The sequence below is a fragment of the Pleuronectes platessa genome, chromosome 13, assembly GCF_947347685.1.
Source record: "Pleuronectes platessa chromosome 13, fPlePla1.1, whole genome shotgun sequence".
Lineage (NCBI taxonomy): Eukaryota > Metazoa > Chordata > Actinopteri > Pleuronectiformes > Pleuronectidae > Pleuronectes > Pleuronectes platessa.
The window spans coordinates 3,367,525-3,388,384 of NC_070638.1; the positions used below are offsets into that span (position 1 = coordinate 3,367,525).

Sequence of the window (20,860 nt, forward strand, 5' to 3'; positions counted from 1 at the left end):
GTCTAATTAGGGCCCGAGCACCGAACAGACAGTGAGACAGTGAGGCCCTAATGAAACTGTAAGGATAATTATTTAATTATTTTTTTCAGGCAAATTAATTGGCTTTTTGAGGGCTTTAATTAATTTAGAATTTGATCGTTGGCTTTTATGCTTAAAAGAAGACTAATCCATCACTCTGATATTCAAAACTGAAGCCCAGTCTTATTGAGATTAAAGCAGGGGGCACTTACTTGAACCAAATTTGTCCCAGGGTGGTGTGGAAGGACCCCCAAAGCCGTTTGCCCCCACCTTTGCTGCTTCAGGCAGCACCCAAAAAGAAAAAAGAAGATGCAGTAAATGAAATGAAATAGACTTCTACACTGTCTCAGCCAAACTAAAGGTGTATGAAGGCCTTACCTCTGCAGGTGACGCCCACATCCTCATCGTGGTCACAGTTGTGAATGCCCCAGCCCGGACTTCTGCACTGGCTGAGGTCTGCTTCATGTCCTCTGCAGTCCACGTCATCCAGCGCTATGAGCCCCAAGCCTGGTCCAAATCTGGAGCTGGCGCTCATCTCCACAGCCACCCCGCAGTCCAGCTGCCTACACACCACGTTAGAGTCCACCATGTCCCAGTGGTCGTCACACACTGTGCCCCGTACACCGAAGGAGAGCACCTCCACTCTGCCCTCACACCTGTTGCTTCCATTCACCAGTTGCACTTTGAAGACACGAGCAGGAAAAATATGTCAGGACCTCTCTCTTTCTGATTCATGTTGCTCAACAAAACTGCAATTTCTGTCTTTCAGTGAGGTGAGGAGGTTCAGGTTGTGTGGTTAAGATCTTTGGCATTTGAAACAGAAAATGACAGACTAGTAAGCACTAATGTGATGACAGCAAATAGATAGAAATACATCCCTCTGAAATGAGTCTATTCCTACCAGTTAAAAAAGCCCTAGGCACTGATCTACCTCCTGTACTCTCTTTCACTGACACACAGCCTGCTACTGATCCTTGCCGTGACCTGGATGCAGACATGTTTGCGACTGATAACCCGTGTCTGGTCAGCAGGAATATTTCCTATAGAGCTTGTTCTTACCTTGAAACGGTGTCTCTGCTGAGGTTTGCACGCCATTGGCTGAATCAAGAGGGAGGAGGGGATATGGGAGAGAGGGAGAGTGTGGACACATTATTTGTTGAAAGGAGGATCTTGGCCTACCACAGTGACTCTATATCTACTATATCTATTTTCCTGCAACACTAGACACAGAGCGAAGCCACAACAGGAGGCCTGTTCAGACTGTTCACTTCACCAGTTACAACAGAATATCTAACTTGTTCCTTTTCAATTTTAGGCCATGTTAGCAGCAAGGAAAGGGAGGAAACATGAAGTGCAGTGTTTAATTCAGAGTGCCTTAAGTCTATGGACCAAGTTGACATGTCTTCTTCTATGTCCTCTGATAAACTGGATGTCAATTTGTCTTTAACATAATACATTCTGTATCAGCAAATGCTGTTTACTGGAGCATCACACAGCCAGTTAGTCGCTGTGTTTACATGCATGCAGGAAATCAGTTTACTGAGAAACAAAGAGATACGGTTAAGGCAGAGAATCAGTGATCACCTTTACATTACATGTATCACAATAACCTGATAACTGTCTAATTTGAAATTGTAAGGATAATTCTTTTTTTTTTTCAGGTAAATTAATTGGCTTCTTGAGGGCTTTAATTGTTTTTGAATTTTGATAATTTGCTTTTATGCTTAGAAAAAACAGTTAATCAATCACTCTGATATTCAAAGCTGAAGCCCAGTCTTACTGAGACTAAAGCAGGGGGAACTTACTTGAACCAGATTTGTCCCAGGGTGGTGTGGAAGGACCCGCAAAGCCGTTTGTCCCCACCATTGCTGCTTCAGGCAGCACCCAAAAAGAAAAAGGAGATGTAGTAAATGAAATGAAATAGACTTCTACACTGTCTCAGCCAAACTAAAGGTGTATGAAGGCGCAGTTGACTTCAACATCCTCAACGTGGCTACAGTCGTGAATGCCCCAGCCCCCAGATCTCTGCACTGGCTGAGGTCTGCTTCATGTCCTCTGCAGTCCACGTCGTCCAGCGCTATGAGCCACAAGCCTGGTCCAAATCTGGAGCTGAGGCCCATCTCCACGGTCACGCCGCAATTAAGCTGCTTGTATTGTTGATGGTCCAAGGAAGTGCAGTGTTTAATTCAGAGTGCCTTGCTGTGACATTATTATTAGTTATTGATGTGTAACATATCGGTTCTAGCAACATAAATTAATCTGATTAATTAAAATGTTTTTTAGTAGAGAATGAAAAGAAAGAAGTTTAGTTTCCTGACGAGCTTGTACGTGTAGATGTGGTTTGAGTCACAGTATTGACCCTTGACTACTTGTCTTCAGTGCAACCTGATGAATGTGGGGAGTGATATAAACGTTACCAACACTTAAAACTAGTGCTGTCAGTTAAACGCGTTATTAACGGCCTTAAATGCAAAACCCATTTTAACGCCGTCAATTTTTTTCTCGCGAGATTAACGCAGAGTTGCCAACTCTCACGCTTTCGCCTTGTGACACACGCTTTTGCATGTTGGTGGTTGACTAAGTCACAATAATATTTTAAAACATCATGGTATCAGGCCGTCATGAAGTAGCAGGAGCGGGCGAGTGTGTGTGTCTGTGTGTGTCTGTGTGTGTGTGCGCCCCCCGCCCCGCTCACTCGCTCAGAGACACAGTGAGATCAGAGCTCGTTCACGTGGTGCAGCCGCTCAGTGACTGACTGCTTCTTAACAGTGGAAACAGTGAAAACACAGAGTTTCTCTGGTCTCAGCTGATCGGAGATCAGCGCCGCAGCTTCTTGATCAGAGCAGAAGCTGCAGTTGGTTTCTACCGAGCTTCAGTTTCTGTTTCAGCCTCCAGTCTGACCTGCTCTCACTTTTTGTTTGAATATTCGCCTACCAAAATATATATTTTTAAGCCATTAGGCTGCAGCTATATGTTTTAGTTTATTTCAAAATAGGGTACTTCTTATTTCATACATTTTTCAAAGTAGGCCGACACCTGCCTGTGTATTCTGTTTGAGAGGCCTGACTGCTATGTTCACAGTAAAATTGAAAAAAAAAGAAAATATTAAGCCAAGCCATGGTTTAACTGCACTATAGGCTGAGTCCTTGTTTATCTGAAATGTGCACTTTATAATTTTATTTTGTACCGCCTTGTTTGGCAATGTTGTTTTTCAATAAAATAAAACATTTGCATAAAGCAAGCCAATCCACTTTTCCATGTTGATAAGAGCATTAAAACGGAAAAAAAGAATTATGGAGAAAAAAGAGATGAAGGGACATTTAGAATGGATACAAATTTGCGATTAATCGTGATAATTTTGAGTTAACTATGACATAAATGCGATTAATCGCAATTAAATATTTCAATCGTTTGACAGCCCTAAATTTCGCACTTTGAATTCATAATCAAGCTCCCTTGAAAATATAAAAGTGTCTGGAACTCAAACTAAACTTGTGGAAGAGGAACTGATTCTGCAACGTTAGACTTTCTTCAACAGCTCATTTCTCAGGAAGACAGACAGACACTGACCTGTAACAGGAAGCATCACTCTAGGTTCTCCTCCTGTCACCGAGCACTTATTTAATATCTATCTCTGTCTATAAAAGGTAAAGTTTCCTAATCAGTTTGTTCTGTTCTCTGAGTCGCTGCCACAGGACATACATTAATATTCAGTTTTGTTGGTTTTACAAGCTTTTTAAAAAGTTTCTCCACGTCTGTTAACACTCATTATATATTTTATAACGAATTAAAGTGTAGAACTTAACTTGAAAAGCCACCGATTTATTGAAAGAATTTTTACTGAGTGAATCGTCAATCAACAAGTCATAATTTGAATATAGTTATTTTAATATTGATGGAATGAAATAAACAATTATTAACAACTAAAACAAAATTCTAAACAAAATACATTGCTGAAACAGTCACAAAGTGCAACAAGAACAGAGCAATAAACTATGTTGAGGAAGAAATGTTATAAAAAATGTAGTGTTTACCTCGGGCTTCATATGCGTGAAGCAGAGAAATGACAAAGAGAAGAATGATGGGATGCATTCTGTCAAATGAGCCGTACGAGGAAGTCTGCCCTACATCTCACTGCCTCACAGCAATACTTCCGGGATTTAAATGTTTAGTCAAATATGGAATGTTGTGATATATTTTGTGGAAGTGTAAACTTTGTGGGTGTGGCCTAATACTCAGAGTGTCATCCACATGAACCACCACATGACAATAGATGAATAACAATGATTGTCTTGTCGTGGCAATTAATAATAATCCCACCTTAGCAAGGAGGAAACGAGACACAATTCTCTTACAGTATTGTCACACTTTAATGCTCGAGCATGGTACATACAACAGAGTTGAGTTTGTCATATGCCCCCAGACAGAAGACAGTGGTTTGTATTTATACATTTGGCTAACCCCACCCATTCGGAAGGGGGTTGTTAAAACAGTTGATGACACAGGAAAAGCAGCACTTCAAACATCTTCAAGCGCCTCCTAGAGAGGAACAAACTTATCGATCAGCCTCTTTGATATAAAGGAAATAGGTGACCGATATCCTGTCCCCTGCTCTCAGACCCCTGGAGTGTAGTGTCTACAACCACCACAAATCCCCCGTGCTGTAAGGTCTTTGTTAGGTGAATCAGCATGGGTGAGAAAGTCATTATAACATCAGTTGGTCGAGCAACATCCTGACTTCTCAGGGATACGTTTGCTCACAGTTCTAGACATCAAAGTAGTTCCTTACATCAACCATTTGCTTGAATAGTAAATTACTCTCACACTGTGTTCGGACTAATTAGATTACTGTGTCTGGAGTAATCAGGCCAACACTCACTCAGTTCTACAGGAAACAGCAACATCAAGTTACATTTGTTAGAGATTCAATGATGATCAATCAAAGTATACATAAACATGATTATATTATGGTCACATGTTACATTTCCCTTACAGTCTCCTAACAAGAGAACATATCGAGGTCTGTCAGTAAACACATTGATCTTGTTCAAGTTCTGATAATGTGAGGAACTGACTGCTGGTTTCAGGGGAAATGTTAAAGCACCAGTACAGACTGCTTGGTGGATTGTGTGGAACATCTTGGTTTGTTTTTCATGTGTCGCGGGAGGGAAGCAGGGGAATGTGGTACAGCAATAGCGCCCCCTAGGGGATTTCACCTCCAGGAAAAGTGCAACAGTAGCAGCACAGGTTTGATGATGTCACGAGGCAAGAGATGGCTTCACTTGTAGAAAAGACACAACTTTTATTTAACTTAATAAATGCATTTTTCATGTGTTCAGCCTGGGGTGAAGAATAGGTTATAAGCATCTTCATATTTTCATAAACATAATCCAGATAGCTAGATAGATATTAACAGTGTTAAAATGTTTTTTTGGCTGTTAAACATTCCTCGTCATCATATTAGTATTTTTTAAAGGATGCATATATGTATTTTTGTTAATTTCAGGACATTGATTCAACTAAAACATTTATAAGTCCCAATATTATTTTAAAACACTTGGGTTACGTAAGAACTTTTTTGTGCATGCACCAATACTGGAAACTCATCAAAAATAATGTAGAAGCCAAAATCCTGTTAGGTTTTTATTGAGTTTTTCAAGGAAAGTTGGTCAATGCAATGTACAATAAAATTTAAATAAAAATCTCTGATTATTAAAATAAAACATTTAATTTCACAACACTCGATTGAAATTAACTTAAAGGAACAATCTAAAGAACCATTTCAAACTTTTTGTCTTTTAAAACATTGATAAGCTGCTTCAGCTGCAACACATAAATGAGTTGAACCAGGTCTTTAGAAAGAATAACAACACATCTGTATGAGAAAAACCATATTTACAATTAATAATAACATTCATCAGGTATCTTTTTCATTAAGACATGAAATGTATTACAATAACAGTTTTAAAGTTGGAGGAGCTGTTCCAGATGCTCCTGGTTCTGGTTCTGGTTGAAAAATATAACATGACACACAGCAACAATAATACTGGACATTGTCCAAAAGGCAGAATGTGGAAGATAAATTCATATGTTCAGGCTGAGTCGTGTCACAGCCTCAGTGGAATTCATGGACCCAGCTTTGATCAAGCTATAGATGGAGGACGGAGAAGGAGCTGCAGCATCATCAGATGGATTCTGATCCAGAGGTGGTGTTCACGCTTATGACCTGGAGAGACAAAGTCAAATAAAACTAGTTTTGCTACCACAGTTTCCTTTTCTTAAACCACAGATTATATATCCCTCTTTTCAGTGGTGTGATTGTACTGTGACAACAAGTAAAGTAATCTCACTAAGACATATGTTAGAAAAGATGACGTAACTTTACCTTAACCTTTTCGTACACTGTATTTTTCATGTCTTCACTTTCATCTGCAAGAAGGTGACAAAGAATGTTCATTGGCTTTAAATCACAAATTAATTTAGACTGTTTTCTACTGAATCACATTTACATCACTTCACCCACTAATATTGGCGTTTGTGTGTTTTGTCATTTTTGTGACCCCTACAGGTTTTATATAAACACAGACAGATATTAGAAGAGAGGACGTAAGTTTACCCGAACATTTTCATACAGACTTTCTTCCATGTTCACACTTTCATCTGCAAGAAGGTGACAAAGAATGTTCATTGGCTTTGAATCACTAATTAAATTACTGTTTTCTACTGAATCACATTTACATCACATTACATTTTGGTTCTGTGTGTTTTGTCATTCCTGTGATGTTGGTGACCCCTAGAGGTTTTATATAAACACAGCATTGATTTTCAAAATTTCTGTTGATCGACAGATAGATTAAATAAAGCCTACACACACAGACTTTCATCATGATATTATCTATATGCTAAATGACAAACAGTGGATTCAAATCTGTACTGTAAACTGGGAAAGGATCTTAGATATTGGCAAAGACCCTAAAGTTGGTGGATCAGTGAATAAAGTGAAGGACACAGTGAAAACCCTGAATTCCATTTACAGTATTTGCAGTTGAATTTTTACTCTGACGTACGTTTTCCTTTTATTTGATGTCGAACAAAAGCTGCTGATATGGCAATTATCACCAAAACCAAAACGACAGTGACAGTGACAAAGGCGATGAAATAGATCGGTGGTTCAGGGTCTGTAAAGGAAAACAAAAAAACTGACATTAGTTATTTTCAGAACTTATTCACTTTAACGCATACAAATAAAAAAATTTAAGTAAATAACAAAATATTTCTTAAAAAGTAAATCACCTGATTTAAATTCAACTGACAACTCTGCATTAATACCATGAAATATAATTCATGATTTAAAGGCTATGTACAGATCTTTTCTTAACAAAGTTAAAAGTGTTACAAAGGAATTTAACAATAATTAAAACAGAGATAAGGGTTTTTTTTTATAATTATATTATAATTATAATTATAATAATAATATTTCTACAGCACCTTTCAAAACCGAATTGCCTCACAACATTTATTTTAATCAAAAAAATGAATTCTATGCAGGTGAGTTTTTAACCTCTTTTTAAACTGATGCACTTTTAAACAGAATTTTGTTTCTAATACTAATTGTATTTGTATAGGGCCAGATCACAATATACATTATCTCAAGGCACTTAACATAATACATTCTGTACCAGCAAATGCTGTTTACTGGAGCATCACACAGCCAGTTAGTGGCTGTGTTTACATGCATGCAGGAAATCAGTTTACTGAGAAACAAAGAAATCCGGTTAAGGCGGAGAATCAGCGATCACCTTTACATTACATGTATCACAATAAGCTGCTAACTGTCTAATTAGGGCCCGACCACCGAACAGACAGTGAGACAGTGAGGCACTATTGGAAAAAAAAATTCAAGTAAATTAATTGGCCTTTTGAGGGCTTTAATTGTTTATGTATATTGATCATTTGCTTTTAGGCTTAAAAAAAAAAAAGACTAATCCATCACTCTGATATTCAAATTGGAAAGACAGTCTTATTAAGACTAAAGCAGGGGGCGCTAAACTGAACTAAAATTTGTCCCAGGTTGGTGTGGAAGGACCCCCAAAGCCGTTTGCCCCCAATGCTTCAGCCAAACTAAAGGTGTATGAAGGCCTTACCTCTGCAGGTGACGCCCACATCCTCACTGTGGTCACAGTTGTGAATGCCCCAGCCCAGACTTCTGCACTGGTTGAGGTCTGCTTCATGTCCTCTGCAGTCCAGGTCGTCCAGCGCTATGAGCCCCAAGCCTGGTCCAAATCTGGAGCTGGCGCTCATCTCCACAGCCACTCCGCAGTCCAGCTGCCTACACACCACGTTAGAGTCCACCATGTCCCAGTAGTCGGCACACACTGTGCCCCGTACGCCGAAGGAGAGCACCTCCACTCTGCCCTCACACCTGTTGCTTCCATTCACCAGTTGCACTTTGAAGACACAAGCAGGCAAAATCTGTCAGGGCCTCTCTCTTTCTGATTCATGTTGCTCAACAAAACTGCAATTTCTGTCTTTCAGTGAGGTGAGGAGGTTCAGGTTGTGTTAAGATCTTCAGCATTTGAAACAGAAAATGACAGACTAGTAAGCTCTAATGTAATGATAGCAAATAGCAAGAAATACATCCCTCTGAAATGAGTCTATTCCTACCAGTTAAAAGCCCCAGGCACTGATCTACCTCCTGTACTCTCTTTCACTGACACACAGCCTGCTACTGATCCTTGCCGTGACCTGGATGCAGACATGTTTTCTACTGATCACACGTGTCTGGGCAGCGGGAGTTTTTCCTATAGAGCTTGTTCTTACCTTGAAACGGTGTCTTCACTGAGGTTTGCAAGCCATTGGTTGAATCCAGAGGGAGGAGGGGATATGGGAGAGAGGGAGAGAGAGAGAGAGAGTATGGCCAAATTATTTGTTGAAAGGAGGATCTTGGCCATCTATAGTTAAACTTTATCGGCTATATCTATTTTCCTGCAACACTAGACACAGAGCGAAGCCACAACAGGAGGCCTGTTCACACTGTTCACTTCACCAGTTACAACAGAACATCTAACTTGTTCCTTTTAATTTTAGCCCATGTTAGCAGCAAGGAAAGGGAGGGAACATGAACAACTACTTATAAATCAACAAACCTCTGTCTGTATTTGAAGCACATATTTCAAAAACTGTACATCTTTTCAACTTCACACTTGGAGTGTGTATTGTTGATGGTCCAAGGAAGTGCAGTGTTTAAAATTTAGAGTGCCTCCATCCTCTGATCATACATTTTTATGACCAATTACACACAGAATTATCATGACAATCCCAATCCAAAGGGAATAAGAGGCTTTCACTCAAAACATATAGGAATCAATTACATGTTTGAGATTTGATTGTTTCATTTGTATTGTTTCTCTTTGAACTCAATTCTACGTTTTCTTACAGATCTATACTTTTTTTTCTTTTACCTCTTTTATTCTACTCTTTTCATTCTTTTATTTGGCTTGTAAATTGTAAATAAAAGTATCCTGCCTTGCCCGTCTGCAGGATTACTCCAAACCTACTAAACTGATTTCCTTTGAATTTTGAGGTAGATACGGCGCATGTGAGAATTTTCTTTCACTTTCTTTAACATGGTGAGATACTATGTGTCTTCTGAAATATATTCATCCTCATTTAGGGGCAGAATTATTATTATGATCTAAATAAAAAGCTTGTTGTCTTTGCTTTTCTTTCTCAGACCTAATTGCACACAGTGAGCAAAACTATTGGCGTTTAATAAATAATTTTCCTGCTGTGATGTTATTATTAGTTACTGATTTGTAACATATCGGTTCTAGCAGCATAGATTCATCTGATTAATTAAAATGTTATTGACCTATCTTCACACAAATCGATACACAAGTGTATCATGACCAGTCAAACAAAAAAGTCAGAGGTTTAATTGTAATAACTCAACAGGAAGCCTACTATTTTGCATTTAGTGGCCTTTTTGCTCATATTCCACATTTTTACTTCATATTAATATTCTCTTTGAACTGTCAGTATTTATTTATTATTGTTGTTACCTTGTACAATCCTTGTTATAATTATAATAATAATAATATTTGCCTCACATTTTTTTGATTAAAAAAAAAGAATTATATGCAGTTGAGTTTTAACCTCTTTTTAAACTGATGCACTTTTAAACAGAATTTTGTTTCAAGTCCTAATTGTATTTGTTTAGGGCCGTTCATAATATACATTATCTCAATCCACTTAACATTATACATTCTGTACCAGCAAATGCTGTTTACTGGAGCATCACAAGGCCAAAATTATTGGCTTTTTCAGAGATTTAATTGTTTATGTATATTGATAATTTGCTTTTATGCTTAAAAAAAAATATTAATCCATCTCTCTGATATTCATAGCGGAAGCCCAATCTTATTGGGATTAAAGCAGGGGGCACTTAATTGAACCAAACTTGTACCAGGGTGGTGTAGAAGGACCCCAAAATCCGTTTGCCCCCACCATTGCTGCTTCAGGCAGCACCCAAAGGAAAAAGGAGATGCAGTAAATGAAATGAAATAGACTTCTACACTGTCTCAGCCAAACTAAAGGTGTATGAAGGCCTTACCTCTGCAGGTGACGCCCACATCCTCATCGTGGTCACAGTCGTGAATTCCCCAGCCCAGACTTCTGCACTGGCTGAGGTCTGCTTCATGTCCTCTGCAGTCCACGTCGTCCAGCGCTATGAGCCCCGAGCCTGGTCCAAATCTGGAGCTGGCGCTCATCTCCACAGCCACTCCGCAGTCCAGCTGCCTACACACCACGTTAGAGTTCACCATGTCCCAGTAGTCGGCGCACACTGTGCCCCACTCGCCGAAGGAGAGCACCTCCACTCTGCCCTCACACCTGTTGCTTCCATTCACCAGTTGCACTTTGAAGACACAAGCAGGCAAAATCTGTCAGGACCTCTCTCTTTCTGATTCATGTTGCTCAACAAAACTGCAATTTCTGTCTTTCAGTGAGGTGAGGAGGTTCAGGTTGTGTGGTTGTGTAATGATAGCAAATAGTAAGAAATACATCCCTCTGAAATGAGTCTATTCCTACCAGTTAAAAGCCCCAGGCACTGATCTACCTCCTGTACTCTCTTTCACTGACACACAGCCTGCTACTGATCCTTGCTGTGACCTGGATGCAGACATGTTTTCGACTGATCACGCGTGTCTGGTCAGCGGGAGTTTTTCCTATAGAGCTCGTTCTTACCTTGAAACGGTGTCTTCGCTGAGGTTTGCACGCCATTGGTTGAATCAAGAGGGAGGAGGGGATATGGGAGAGAGGGAGAGAGAGAGAGAGAGTATGGCCAGATTATTTTTTGAAAGAAGCATCTTGGCCTTCTATAGTTTCTCTATATCTGCTATATCTATTATCCTGCAACACTAGACACAGAGCGAAGCCACAACAGGAGGCCTGTTCAGACTGTTCACTTCACCAGTTAAAACAGAATATCTAACTTGTTCCTTTTAATTTTAGCCCATGTTAGCAGCAAGGAAAGGGAGGGAACATGAACAACTACTTATAAATCCACAAACATCTGTCTGTATTTGAAGCACATATCTTAAAAACTGTACATCTTTTCAATTTCACACTTGGAGTGTGTATTGTTGATGGTCCAAGGAAGTGCAGTGTTTAATTCAGAGTGCCTTAAGTCTATGGACCGAGTTCACATGTCTTCTTCTTTCTCCTCTGATAAACTGGATGGCAATTTGTCTTCAAAGTAGAAGCACAACGTTGCTTGACACATCTCTGATAAAGCCGGCATGCAATATATGAAAACATAACACCAGTTAATTTAATCATTCAAACGTATATATTACCCAGACGCGTGAACAGTAATAAAGCTAATTCTGTTTCATATATCAAAAACATTGACTTAAAGTGTTCATTGCAGATAAACCAGGTAGGATAAACACAAAGTTTTATAACTTCACTCTGCACCATTGACTGTTTATAAAAATCTGTGCACAAAAACAATAAAAAGTGACAGTATATTGTAGAAATGTTTGATGGTTAGGGTTAGGGTTATTACTCACTAATGACAAGGAATAATTCTGAAGTAGGTCCAGGGCATCAACAAAGGACAAGCAAACAGGCAGGTTCAGAGCGAACACTGCTCTATAGAGCTACTAAACTTGGTGACTCCTAACTTCTCCTCTATACCTCCATCCTCTGGTCATACATTTTAATGACCAATTACACACAGAATTATCATGACAATCCCAATCCAAAGGGAATTACATGATTTCATTCAAAACATATGAATCAATTAAATGTTTGAGATTTGATTGTTTAATTTATAATGTTTTTCTCTTTGAACTTAATTCTACGTTTTCTTACAGATTTATCCTTTTTTTTCTTTCACTTCTTTTATTCTACTCTTTTCATTCTTTTATTTGGATTGTAAATTGTAAATAAAAGTGTCCTGCCTTGCCCGTCTGCAGGATTACTCCAAACCTACTAAGCTGATTTCCTTTGAATTTTGAGGTAGATACGGCGCATGTGAGAATTTTCTTTCACATTCTTTAACATGGTGAGATACTATGTGTCTTCTGAAATATATTCATCATCATTCAGGGGCAGAGATATTATTATGATCTAAATAAAAAGCTTTTAATCGTTGCTTTTCTTTCTCAGACCTCATTGCACACAGTCAAACAAAACTATTGGCGTTTAGTAAATAATGTTCCTGCTGTGATGTTTATTTTAAGTAATTGATTTGTAACATATCGGTTCTAGCAACATAGATTCATCTGATTAATTAAAATGTAATAGTCCGATCTTCACAAAAATCAATACACACGTGTATCATGACCAGTCAAACAAAAAAGTCAGAGGTTTAATTGGAAAAACTCAACAGGAAGCCTACTATTTTGCAATTAGTGGCCATTTTGGCCATATTCCACATTTTTACTTCATATTAATATTCTCTTTGAACTGTCAGTATTTATTTATTATTGTTGTTACCTTGTACAATCCTTGTTATAATAATCATATTAATAATAATATTTGCCTCACAACATTTTTTTTAATAAAAAAAAATAGAATTCTATGCAGGTGAGTTTTAACCTCTTTTTAAACTGATGCACTTTAAACAGAATTTTGTTTCAAGTCCTAATTTTATTTATATAGGGCAAGATCATAATATACATTATCTCAATCCACTTAACATAATACATTCTGTACCAGCAAATGCTGTTTACTGGAGCATCACACAGCCAGTTAGTGGCTGTGTTTACATACATGCAGGAAATCAGTTTACTGAGAAACAAAGAAATCTGGTTAAGGCAGAGAATCAGTGATCACCTTTACATTACATGTATCACAATAACATGCTAACTCTCTAATTAGGGCCCGAGCACAGAACCGACAGTGAGACAGTGAGGACCTATTGAATCTGTAAGGATAGTTATCTTATTATTTTTTTCAGGCAAATTAATTGGCTTTTTGAGGGCTTTAATTGTTTTTGAATTTTGATAATTTGCTTTTATGCTTAAAAAAAGAAGACTTATCCATCACTCTGATATTCAAAGCAGAAGCCAAGTCTTATTGAGATTAAAGCAGGGGGCACTTAATTGAACCAAATTTGTACCAGGGTGGTGTGGAAGGACCCGCAAAGCTGTTTGCCCCCACCATTGCTGCTTCAGGCAGCACCCAAAACAAGAAAAGGGGAGATGCAGTAAATGAAATGAAATAGACTTCTACACTGTCTCAGTCAAACTAAAGGTGTATGAAGGCCTTACCTCTGCAGGTGACGCCCACATCCTCACTGTGGTCACAGTCGTGAATGCCCCAGCCCGGACTTCTGCACTGGCTGAGGTCTGCTTCATGTCCTCTGCAGTCCACATCGTCCAGCGCTATGAGCCCCAAGCCTGGTCCAAATCTGGAGCTGTTGCTGATCATCACGACCATCCCGCAGTTCAGCTGCCTACACACCACGTTAGAGTCCACCATGTCCCAGTGGTCGGCGCACACTGTGCCCTGTACGCCGAAGGAGAGCACCTCCACTCTGCCCTCACACCTGTTGCTTCCATTCACCAGTTGCACTTTGAAGACACAAGCAGGCTAAATCTGTCAGGACCTCTCTCTTTCTGATTCATGTTGCTCAACAAAACTGCAATTTCTGTCTTTCAGTGAGGTGAGGAGGTTCAGGTTGTGTGGTTAAGATCTTTGGTATTTGAAACAGAGAATGACAAACTAGTAAGCTCTAATGCAGGGGTGTCCAAACTTTTTATCCCGAGGGCCACATATAGAAAAAAATACGAAGGCCCGGGCCACTCACGGCGCCACGCCCACCTGCCCTGGAGTGGACTGTTGACAGTTGGGGGGGGGGGGGGGGGGGGGGGGGGGGGGAAGCTGCGTTCCGAGGGACAGCTGCAATACAGTGGGCCATAGTCCATCACATTACCTTTCATTTAGCTGATGCTTTTATCCAAAGCAACTAACAATAAGTGCATTCAAGGGTACAAACCCAGGACAACAAGAATCAAGAAAGTACGGTATCTTCAAAAATAGACCCAAACTACAAAGTGCTATAATTAAGTGCTTTAAAGTGCTACTAAATTGTTAGTTTAAAAATAAAAAAAATTTTGGAGGCGGGCCAATTTAAAATGGATGGCGGGCCGCAGATGGCCCGCGGGCCGTAGTTTGGACACCCCTGCTCTAATGTGATGATAGCAAATAGCAAGAAATACATCCCTCTGAAATGAGTCTATTCCTACCAGTTGAAAGCCCCAGGCACTGATCTACCTCCTGTACTCTCTTTCACTGACACACAGCCTGCTACTGATCCTTGCCTTGACCTGGATTCAGACATGTTTGAGACTGATCACGCGTGTCTGGTCAGCGGGAGTTTTTCCTATAGAGTTCTATAGAGCTTGTTCTTACCTTGAAAAGGTGTCTTCGCTGAGGTTTGCACGCCATTGGTTGAATCAAGAGGGAGAAGGGGATATGGGAGAGAGGGAGAGAGAGAGAGAGAGTATGGCCAGATTATTTGTTGAAAGAGGGATCTTGGCCTTCTATAGTTTCTCTATATCTGCTATATCTATTTTCCTGCAACATTAGACACAGAGCGAAGCCACAACAGGAGGCCTGTTCAGACTGTTCACTTCACCAGTTACAACAGAATATCTAACTTGTTCCTTTTAATTTTAGCCCATGTTAGCAGCAAGCAAAGGGGGGGAACATGAACAACTACTTATAAATCCACAAACATCTGTCTGTATTTGAAGCACATATCTTAAAAACTGTACATCTTTTCAATTTTACACTTGGAGTGTGTATTGTTGATGGTCCAAGGAAGTGCAGTGTTTAATTCAGAGTGCCTTAAGTCTATGGACCGAGTTAACATGTCTTCTTCTATGTGACCATTGACTGTTTACAAAAATCTGTGCACGAAAACAATAAAAGGTTACAGTATATTGTACAAATGTTAATATGGTTTTAGTCAACGTATCGTTGTACAATAAAAGGAATACTTGATGTTGGCTCATTATTAAATAATCATAAAATGTGATTGTTAAAATAGTTAAATTATTTATTAAAAATAATACAATTATTGATTAAAAACGATAAAGTTGAAGAGAACATGTAGTTTCAAGCTTTGACTACCATGTAGGCCGAAGAGGAGACCTTTGGTTTCACAAGAACACTGTCCCAACAGTATTGACCCTTGACTACTACATTTCACTTATAACCAAATCTGGCTCTTTGAATTCATAATCAAGCTTCTGTGAAAAGATAACAGTTTCTGGAACTAAAGCAAAACGCGTGAAAGAGGAAGTGACTCAGCAGCAGTAGACTTTCCTCAACAGCTAATTCTTCAGCCCTCCTCAGATCGACCTGCTACTCCCTCCTCCATGAGACATGAGCGCCCGGGTTTTTGGCCATCCATTACCTCTGTAGAATATGGCTACTGGAGACGAAGATGCAATCTTGCAACCATATTGTTTTGTACCAGAGTCAGGCGGACCGAACCATGTGGCCTTCTTGGTGTGTGAGTGTACCACCACCTAGGGATATAATCTGAATGCCAGATTGGCAGGCTGCAGAAAACATATCAATGAACATCGGCCAATGCCATCGGTGAAAGTCAAGTTTATTAACGATGCGCTGATGGCAGTAAACAAGGCGAATATCGTCTGCTACCGATGTACGGGCGAAACACCGCTGCACCACTACTCATTATATATTATATAACGAGTGGAAGTGTAGAACTTAACTTGAAAAGCCACAGATATATACTGAGTGTGTCGTCAATCAACAAGTCGTAATTTGAATATAGTCATCATTTTAATATTTTTACAATTATTAACAACAACAAAATTCTAAACAGGGTACATTGCTGAAACAATCAAACAGTACAACAACAACAGAGCAATAAAATTATATTTGAAGAAGAAGTACAATGAAAAAATTGAGTGTTTACCTCGAGCTTCATATGCTTGAAGCAGAGAAATAACAAAGAGAAGAATGATGGGATGCATTCTGTCAAATGTCACGTAGGAGGAAGTGGATCAGAGTTCAGACCTCAATCAGCCCAGCAGCAGTCAGGGTGCTCGTCTCTCATCCACACGTCTCAGTGAATTCAAACTGCATCAAGGAAATACCTCTGGTTTATGAATATATTTAGACAAATCTGCAGTGAGGAGGTGTGAACTCTGTGGACGTGGCCTAATACTCAGAGTGTCATCCACATGAACCACAACATGACAATAGATGAACAACAATGATTGTCTCCTAACAAGAGAACATATCGAGGTCTGTACAGGTTCGTTGACGTCACGAGGCAAGAGACGGCTTCACTTGTAGAAAAGACACAACTTTTATTTAACTTAATAAATGCATTTTTTTGGGGGGCTGTTAAACATTCCTCGTCATCATATTTGTATTTTTTTAAAGGAAGCATAGATGTATTTTTGTAAATTTCTGGATATTGATTAGACTAAAACATTTATAATTCCTAATATTATTTTAAAACACTTGGGTGACGTAAGAACTTTTTTGTACGTGTACCAATACTGGAATCTCATCAAAAATAATGTAGCAGCCAAAATCCTGTTGTGGGCGGAACTGTTCCAGATGCTCCTGGTTCTGGTTAAAAGACAATCCCCAAAACTTATCAGGGAAAATATTACATTACGCACGGCAACAATAATACTGGATATTGTCCAAAAGGCAGAATGTGACCTGGAGAGATAAAGTCAGATAAAACTATATTTACTACACCGGGGGGGCTCCGAAGTTTCCTTTTCTTAAACCACAGATTATATATCACTATTTTCAGTGGTGTGATCGTACTGTGACAACAAGTAAAGTAATCTCACTAAGACAGTTGTTAGAAAAGATGACGTAACTTTACCTGAAAATTTTCGTACACTGTATTTTTCATGTCTTCACTTTCATCTGCAAGAAGGTGACAAAGAATGTTCATTGGCTTTAAATCACAAATGAATTCAGACTGTTTTCTACTGAATTACATTTACATCACTGCACCCACTGATTTTGGTGTTCAAGTGTTTTGTCATTTCTACGATTTTGCTGAGCTCTAGTGTTTTTTTTTAACACAGCATTGCTTTTCTAAATTCTGTTGATAGACAGAGATAATAAAATAAAACCTACACACATAGACATTCATCATGATATTATCTGTATATTAAATATCGATTAGTGGATCACATCCATACTGTAAACTGGGAAAGGATCTCAGATATTGTCAATGACCCTAGAGTTGGTGGATCAGTGAATAAAGTGAAGGACACAGTGAAAATGAGAAATTCCCATTTTTACTCTGACGTACGTTTTCCTTTTATTCGATATCCAACTAAAGCTGCTGATATGGCAATTATCACTAAAACCTTAATGACAGTCATATTTACAAAGGTGATGACATTGCTCTGTGGTTCAGGGGCTGTAATGGAAAACAGAAAAACTGATATTAGATATTTTCATAACTTATTCAATTTAACACGTAAAAATATTTCTTAGAAAATAATTAGATGCTCTTAACTCAACTGACAACTCTCCATTATTACCATCAAATATAATTTATAATTTAAATATAATATGCACAGTACTTTTCTTACAAAAGTTAAAAGGGTTACAAAGGAATTTTTCAATATTAAAAACAGAGATAAACATAGATTTTTCTTTTACATAGAAGTCTAGAAGTTGTGGTAGTTATTATCAAAGCAGCAGCATTTTAAACCAATTGAAGGAGAACGTCTTTATCTAGTCTTTAAATGTTGGGAAAGATTTAATATTTCAAAATGAACTTAAGTTGGAACACAGCCTTCTATAAAACAAAGTTATCAGCTGCTTGTGTTGTCGGTCACTTACCAGGAGGTTTGAAACAAAAGTTTCTGATCATTGTTTTGTGCTCGTCTGAGCTGACCTGGTTGCTATGGCTACAGATAACTGAGACGCCCTCGGACAGGTAGACACGGAGGGAGGAGCCAGAGGTTGTGACCTTTGACCTCTCTCCTCCCTCCTCCTGGCTGCAGGTGTTGGTGTCACATCTGTAAGTGCTGTTGATGTGATGGGAGTCCTGTGTGCTGCAGGTCACTGTGAGGTTACAGGAGTCAGAGCTATTGGAGAGTAAGTCCACTGTCCCAGTAACCAGAGACACTGGATCTGAGGGGGAGGGACACAGACATTAATGGGTTTAGAAGTTGGGCAGCTGCTGTGTGTCCATATTTAAAATCTGAAGAAACCTACCTTGAACTGTGACGATGTATTTACCCACATAATTGATGTCAGTCGCGAAAACGCCTGCAGTGTAACGTCCACTGTCGGCTTGTTGCACATTCTTCAAAAGCAAAGAGTGATTTTGGAGAAAGATCTCGATCCTTCCATTATAGGTGTTAGTTATTTGTTTTTTGTTATCATCTAGTAATCTTATTATGCTGTTATCATTAAATCGCCATCTCAGCTCACTCTGTTTAACTAATTTAACAGGAGCCGTGACGTTTAGAAGCAGATCCTTCCCCTTCAGCACAAACACATGAGTCCCAGTGTCGGAGCCTGTAGAAACAACACAGCATCACTTTATTAGAAAGAAGAGACTTTGATTTAAACTGTAGTTTTTGTCCATTTTTACTTCTACTCATTAAACAGAGACTCATGATATAAAACCACCTCGGCCCAGCAGGTTGTGTTTGCCCCTGTCTGTTGGTTGGTTGGTTTAATGATCAGCAGGTTTCCTTAGAAACTGGATTTCCACAAGACTTGGTGGAAGGATGGGACATGGACCAAGAAAGTTACATTTCAGGAAGATTCAGGATTTATTATGTGAGACGGGCTGTTTAAAATATTTTCCATGATTTCCCAGAGAATGAAATCAGGCATATTGAGGGGGACTGAGACTTCTGATTACTTTAGTGCCGCTTGACTGAATTTAAGAACTTCTGGACCTCGGCGGAGGTAAATTTACATTCTAGTGTCTACACATCTATTTTATCTGTATTGTTCTTCTCTTTGAACTTGTTTCTACGTTTTCATACAGATTTATCCTTTTTATTTCTATTACCTCTTTTATTCTGCTCTTTTTATTCTGTTATTCTGCTTGTAAATTGTAAATAAAAGAGCCCTGCCTTGCCCATTTGCAGAAAATACTCCAAACCTACTAAACTGCTGTGAGGTCATTAGTTATTGATTTGTGACATATCGTTTCTAGCAACATAGATTTGTCTGATTAATTAAAATGTTATTCAGTAGAGAATGAAAGAGAAAAGTTTAGTTTCATGATGAGCTCGTATGTGTAGATGTGGTTTGAGTCACAGTAAAGACCTTTGACTACGTGCCTTCAGTGCAACCTCATGAATGTGGTTAGTGATGTGAACGTTACACTTATAACCAAAGTTAACACTTTGAATTTATAATCAAGCTTCTGTGAAAAGGTGATAAACGATTCCATTGCACAACAGTTTCTGGAACTTAAACAAAACTTGTGAAAGAGAAAGTAACTCTGCAACGGTAGACTTTCATCAACAGGTCATTTTTCACACAGAAAATGTCCAGTGGACGTGCAGAAATAGAGAGACAGAGAGACAGACAGACAGATACTGACATGTGACAGGAAGCAATACTCTAGGTTCCTTTCTGTCACCGAGCCCTGTTGTAATATCAAGCTTTGTCCATAAAAGGTATCTTCTGTTCTCTGAGTCGCTGCCACAGGACATTATATTAAGAGTCTGTTTTGTTGGTTTTACAAGCTTTTAAAAAAAATTCTCCACGTCTGTTATCACTCATTATATAAACTAATTCAAGTTTAGAAGTTAACAAACCACACAAGTCATAGTTTAAATATAGTTATCATTTTAATATCTATAGAATGAAATCACACAAATTCTAAACAAGGTAGATTGCTGAAACAGTCACATAGTGCAACAAGAACAGAGCAATAAAACTATATATTTGAAGAAGAAATGTGATAATAATTGAGTGTTTACCTCTGGCTTCATATGCTTGAAGCAGAGAAATGACAAAGAGAAGAATGATGGGATGCATCAGGTGTAAACTCTGTGGGCGTGGCCTAACACTCAGAGTGTCATCCACATGAACCACAACATGACAATAGATGAATCACAATGATTGTCTCCTAACAAGAGAACATATCGAGGTCTGTCAGTAAACACATTGATCTTGTTCAAGTTCTGATAATGTGAGGAACTGACTGCTGGTTTCAGGTTGAAATGTTAAAGCACCAGTACAGACTGCTTGGTGGATTGTGTCGAACATGTTGGTTTGATTTTCACGTGTCGTGTGAGGGAAGCGGGGAAATGAGGTGTTGCAACAGCGCCCCCTGGGG

At 38.9% G+C, this 20,860-nt stretch overlaps 1 protein-coding gene across 1 annotated transcript in view; it reads right to left on the reverse strand.

The window, feature by feature from the left end:
* The window catches only part of LOC128454490 (deleted in malignant brain tumors 1 protein), a 142,254-nt gene that overhangs the window by 5,027 nt on the left and 116,367 nt on the right, over positions 1-20,860 (reverse strand). The window contains exons 19-27 of the mRNA XM_053437906.1: positions 14,941-14,958; positions 13,797-14,099; positions 11,263-11,280; positions 10,631-10,933; positions 8,839-8,856; positions 8,163-8,465; positions 1,078-1,116; positions 397-699; positions 231-296 (exon numbers count right to left, since the gene is read on the reverse strand). Of these exons, the coding sequence (XP_053293881.1) occupies positions 231-296; positions 397-699; positions 1,078-1,116; positions 8,163-8,465; positions 8,839-8,856; positions 10,631-10,933; positions 11,263-11,280; positions 13,797-14,099; positions 14,941-14,958 (1,371 nt within the window). The remainder of the gene's footprint in view (positions 1-230; positions 297-396; positions 700-1,077; positions 1,117-8,162; positions 8,466-8,838; positions 8,857-10,630; positions 10,934-11,262; positions 11,281-13,796; positions 14,100-14,940; positions 14,959-20,860) is intronic.